Source organism: Spermophilus citellus, assembly GCF_964194105.1.
Source record: "Spermophilus citellus genome assembly, chromosome: 8".
Lineage (NCBI taxonomy): Eukaryota > Metazoa > Chordata > Mammalia > Rodentia > Sciuridae > Spermophilus > Spermophilus citellus.
Genome location: NC_138189.1, coordinates 24,411,566 through 24,417,631, shown reverse-complemented (window position 1 = coordinate 24,417,631; position 6,066 = coordinate 24,411,566). Strand labels below are relative to the sequence as shown.

The following is a 6,066-nucleotide window of genomic DNA, read 5'->3' as shown; positions in this document are numbered from 1 at the left end:
TCAGTTTATTATCAAGCAAGTAATGTGATAGTTATTCACAGTGTCCCCCAAATAAATGATTACAGCTACATTATCTTCTTGCTCTATCTTCATTTAGAAGAAAGCAAACCATCTTAAGTCAAACTGGTACGTTCACCCATTCACTTCTCTTCCAATGAAAACCATATTACCTGTCAACAGAGAAGTACACTTACAAGTGTGAAACCATTTGACCATGTTATATTTTAATTTGCAGAGACAAAAATGACAAGCAATTTATTTACATAAAACTGTACAAAAGCAAATTAAATTATGTAAAGAGTTCATAAATAGTTGGACGAGTGTTTAATACATTTCGTCATGTTTAGCATAGTTTCGTGCATAGTGACTCATAATAAATGATGATAAATTGTTCTCTGCTTCACTATCAACATCCAAGTAGCAGAACAATAGTCAATGATCAACATTACAAACAGATCGTACCACACTGAATGCAAGTGCTTTAAAATGTCAGAAAAGTTGTCTGAAAGTAACCCTAGGTAGCTGAGATAATGATGCCTCCTCTGGATGTTTTATAAACCTCCACTTGGGTCATGACTAACAAGCATTATTATCTTCCTGATAAGCTTCATTCCTTTTTTTTTTTTTTTTCTCTTAAGGACACATTATGGATTGCTGATATAATATACCTAAAGTGACTTAAGTCTTCAATTTTTCACAACTTCTTTAGGATGGCTGTTGGATTCTTGGCAGTTTCTTCTGGTCTGTGTGTTATTTTATTTTCCTATAAGACAGCTTCCCAGGGTAGCCTTTCAGACAGATGTCCTTAGTACCATCTTAGTTCCTCCTCCCATAAAAATAATGCCTCCCTTGTTTTCTGAAACTCAGGCAGCAGGCCAGTCAAAAAATGTACAGAAATGATGTCTGGAGAATCAGAAAGAGCAGTAGATTTTTAGATTGGTGCTATAGATGTTTTAATACACATAAATTTATATAGTTACTCAATTTATAAATGTGTCCAAGTGTGTAATGCATGCAAAAAAGTTCACTTGAAATTCTTGTGTACAGAAAAAAAAGTATTGTTTATATACTGTACAACCAAATGAAGAAGCAGCTGAAATAAAACAAACAGAAAAAAGAATAAAAATTCTAAATTAATATTTTATCTTACAAAATAGACTGATTTCACCCCTACTAATATGTCTTTGTGTTACTTGTAAAATAAATGCTTTCTTCCAGTAAGTTTATGCAGCCCATAGTAATGCCTGAATTTCATTTTATGAATGCACAATATTTAAGACTGGTCTATTATCTGAGTTTGTCAGAAGGCAAATTTTTAATATATTATTTATTATTTTCAGAAAATAAACATGGATAAATATACAGGATCAAAAAGTTGGGAATAGCCCATTTCCCCTCATTGTCCAAACCCAACAACCGTTTTTTTACCATAACAACAGGTATAAAAGGCACAGTTGCTTATTTTGCATTCACTCATTTATTTATTTTTTTTGTTTCTTTTTATTGACTTTTTTTTTCAAAAGCACTCTATATATGGAGTGGCACCAGATTTAACCTATTCAAAATAAAAGTCATACAAACACAAAATATATTTCTGTGTCATGCCAGCTCATTATATAATAAACATGTTATGATAGCTAATTCTACTAGAATTACTGCGAATACTTACAGTACACTGAATTTTATTCTTTCACACCCATTTTAGTTCTAAAGAGAGGTTCACGAGTTAAATGACAATGACATGACTGTCCTGAATGTGATGCAAACATCATTGGGAAAGGTGGAGCCAATTAATTTGAAGGTCCAGCATGACCCGTATTAGCTTCATAGACCATAGAAGGGTTTTAAGATAGAGTGAAATGAGCTACCTAAGTGGTTTCAAGTGTCTTGTGAAAGAAACAAACAAACAAAAAAAAAAAAACACATTAAAAAATGTTCGCTGAACATCTGTGTTATGCAATTATTTCCTTTGTAACGTGCAAGAAAAATATGTATACATTTCATAAGTATCTTTAGAAGTCTTTTGTCTTAATAGGTACTTACAGATTATACAAGGCAGAACTGCTTTAATGCAGTTTCCTAACAAAGTACTAGAATTGCATCTTTCCATAGTGTAAATAATAATCAAACATAAACATGTTCAATTACTGATATTTTAGTCCAATGTTTTTGCTTCAATTACCTATCATTTTTCATCCTACCTATTTTACACAAACTAACATCAAAAGAAAACTCCATTTAAGAAAGAGCATAAGGAAATGTTTCCAAAAGAGTATCCCACCAAACAGAGAAGTGGTTTTCTAGTAAGTATTTTGATGACCTATGGTGAATTATCAACCTATACTCCAGGCTGCTTCTTCACCTTGTAGTCTAAGAAATTCTGCAAAGCATGAAACTACTCAAAGCTACTTTGTGTCTACAGTTTGCTAGAGAGCCATCAAAGTTATGCCTTAACCAGGTTACACACATTCAGTGATGAGAACATTTGCTCTCTTTACCTGTCATCCCCTATTCTGTCCATGGATTGTCACTTTCATCTGAATGTCCCAGCTCAATTTTAAAGTTTTTATATCATCTTGTGTACAGCAAATGGCTAAATATCTGCATATTCTGCTTCTTTGTGTTGCACTGACAAAACTCCATGTTTTCCAACTTTAAGATGTATAAACTGTGAGAAATGTCACTGTCCAGAACTCATTTCTTTCATGTTCAGTATAGATTCATTTAAGATATATATTAAATAATGGTCAAATCACATTAGTGACAAAATCAATTAATTTGTCACCGTATTTCAATGCTGTGAGTCTTAAAACATTTCTACATTGTGCAGAATTCAAAATTAGTGCACTTAACTTTGCAAGTGCTACTGAACAGATGCAAATGCAATTGTTGTTTTGAACGTGAACAATAAAACCAGCAAGCAGAGCTGGGATTCTAAAAGGATACCAGTGGACTTAACTACTTAAACCATACACCAATGTATCTTTCTTTCTTTACCTGACTACCCATAATTATGACTTTAAAAAGTGCAATCTTCCCTGATAATACTATCTGAAATTAAACTTGAACCTCAACATGTTGACTATTACAGTAACAAAATATCTCTCATTTTTTCTCATTTTCTGAGCTTTCAAATAAATCTATTTTAAAAGAAGTAAGATGTTTTCTGGGCATAGAGACATATAAACTAAACTAGTATTTGAGTATTTCTGTTTGTGTATGGGTTCTGTTGCTTTTGTTGTTTAATGGATTTCCACGCCAAGACTAAATCAACTTCATGATTTCCCTGATCTGCCATATGATCTTTGGCCTCATAATGACAAAATTGTTCAAGTTAGTTGATAATTATGGTCCTGTTCTGAAAAAAAAAATATTTTTTTACAAGTAATAATTAGTGTAATTGATATATGTAATCAAGATTGTGTGAGAATCTTGAGTGAATGTATGGAACTGAAGTTGATGCTCTTGACCTGAAAATAACAACATAATGCCAGTTTGGGACTGCAATCCCCCTTCAGTGTTGTTTTGCTCTTAGTCTTTGCTAGAATAGTAAAGCTGTGATCTTCCCGGAATGCATTTGAGGAGACTCCACCATTGTGAGGACTGTATCTTTAGAGGGTTGTTATCACTTTCAAAGGATTGCCTTTGATATTGATAAACCATATTGAGGGTATTTCTGAATATAATTTACCTTCTGCTTTTTTTTTTAACTAGCCGGATGACACTCGAACAAAATCAAAGTGACTAAAATCATGCTTCAGCTTAGGGATAATGAGAGTGTGTTGTGTTCTGCTGATCAGGCTTGTTACAATGAAAGGAACTTGCAACCATCTTTTTTTTTTCTCTTTTTTTTTTTTTTTTTGGAAGGGAGTGAGGAAGAGAAAGTGGGTGTTGGGGACCAGTGAGAGGGTTAGACATGCAAGTAACAAGGATGGAGTCTACATTGTACATTGTAATCAGGCTAACGGTATCGCTAAAGGCCTGATCTGGAGGCAGAAGTGGCAGGCAAAGCTTTGTCTCTTTGGTAGCCCCCTCTTTGTGATTAAATGGTTTTGCTTTGTAAGGTTTTTTGCCCCTCATTCTCCTTCTCATACATGAAAAGCACTTTGCTGTTGCTCCTTGATAGCCTACAGGTACACTTCTCTTCTAGTGAGAGTATTGACAGGAGATGGCTTATATTCCCCTGTTTTTGTCAGGGGAATATCCTCAGGGTTGGCTTCCTCATTTTTGCTGAAACTGGCTGCACTGAAGGTATCATAGGACGAGGTCAACTTTTTGTTCAGGAGGTTTCTGTTGCGGTCACCCATGATGGCGGCCTCGCCATTAGCCAGTTTTTCCTGGCTCCCTCTTTCATCGACCGGCATGAAAGTGGAGAGTTTGGGTTGGCTCTTCTTCCTCTCTGGAGAAGTGCGGACAGGCATCCAGCAGGAATCTGAGTGGCCATACTCATCACACTCTCGAGTGCATTTTCCAGTCAGGGCTACATCTGGAAGAGGCCTTGAATCTGAAACCCAAGAAGAAGCAGCTGTTAGTGTAGACATTCCTCAACAAACTTTCCCCTCCTATACAAAACTGTCCTGGGGGGCAGGGGTAAGGCCTTGCAAACTTATTTCCCATTTTCCAACACCCTGCAGCTTATTCTGTGGAACATTTTATTTCATATATATTAAAGATAAGGTCTTGCAAAAACAAATATTATAGGAGAGAATAGACCAAAAGATAAACTTAAGTATATAGAAGAAACATATATGTACTTGATACAAGATAGGGTCATACAGATATTTAAGAAAATAGTGCTAAGTAGATGAGTATATTTCTATGGATACAATTTTGTTCTACATTCACTAGAGAAATTATTAAATCCAAATAGATAATTTTCCACATCTATAAATTATTTCAGAAATGGTATGCTTTTGCCAATTGGATTTCTTCTTGCTTTTACATTATTCATAGAATGCAAATCTGCAAAACCTTATATTTAAAATACATTCTGAGACATAAGGGTGACTGAGAAGTTGAACCAAAATTGACAGCACATTATGTGGTTAGAAGTATAATACAAAATACAAGCAGGTTATACATATGAGCACAGTAGCAATACACCACCTTCCCCACCCTGGACACAATTCCCCTTCCCCATGTCAAAATGACCTTATGTGTACCTTTGGATAATTCCCTGAAGTTACATAGAAGTACCTTTGTCAGTGTGTTTGGTGAATGGAAATACTATCTGAATGTAATGTATCATGTAAATGTAGGTAATTTTCTAAACAGTTGATGAAATAGCATATATTCCTAATTAATGGTGTCACCCAAGGGAATGAGAAATATATTCCATTTCTAAAAAGCTAAGTCTTTTCTAGAGAGTTCTTAAGGATGAAGATTAAAGGTGGCAGTCATAAAGAAACTGTATGAATAAGTAAAATCATGATATGTGTATGTATCTGGAAAATAGTTACACATTTTCTTTACACCAAAGATCTTTTTATAGAATATTTTTCTTTGAGAAAGAGTGAGGGAGAGAAAAACCTACTCTACCTCAACAGATTCTAAGAGAATAACTTGTTGGATTTAATTCAATTTACAGATTATCACCACATACAAGATGTACTCAAATGTATGTCATATGATATCAATTTATTGCAAGATGTGGGACTTTAAAACAGACAAATTTTGACCTCTGAAATAAATTCACAGTGACTTGCATTTGCCTAAGCCTGGGTGAATAGGGTTCAGATAGGAGAGAAGAGGATTATTTAAATCTCAATATATTTGTACCTTTTGCATTTTGGACCCATATTATGTCCTCTATTTTAACATTATATAAAGCATTTTTGAAGTTCTACTCTGCTAAATATTTTAAATCAAGGCTCTACAATAATACCTATCATTTATTTTTTCTTCTGTGATGGGTAACAGAAATATGGACATTTGTCAGCCCGTTGATTTTTGAACCACACTAGCCTGGGATTTTTATGCCAAGTGCTGAGAGGTCAGAAGGAAATGACAGTGGTGTTCATGGGAAATTTAGAATTAATTTACACTTTCTTAAATGTAAAGTGCAAA

General features: G+C 34.3%; 1 protein-coding gene across 11 annotated transcripts in view; it reads right to left on the bottom strand.

The window, feature by feature from the left end:
• Positions 1–203: 203 nt before the first annotated feature.
• PCDH7 (protocadherin 7) overlaps positions 204–6,066 on the bottom strand; it is a 402,869-nt gene continuing 397,006 nt past the window's right edge. For 8 of the 11 annotated variants that reach the window (XM_081304865.1, XM_081304869.1, XM_081304872.1 and 5 more), the window contains one exon: positions 204–4,504. In XM_081304865.1, coding sequence (XP_081160991.1) covers positions 4,128–4,504 — 377 coding nt within the window. In that variant the 3' untranslated portion in view covers positions 204–4,127. The remainder of the gene's footprint in view (positions 4,505–6,066) is intronic. The other 3 variants (XM_081304876.1, XM_081304866.1, XM_081304867.1) reach the window with 1 other exon arrangement.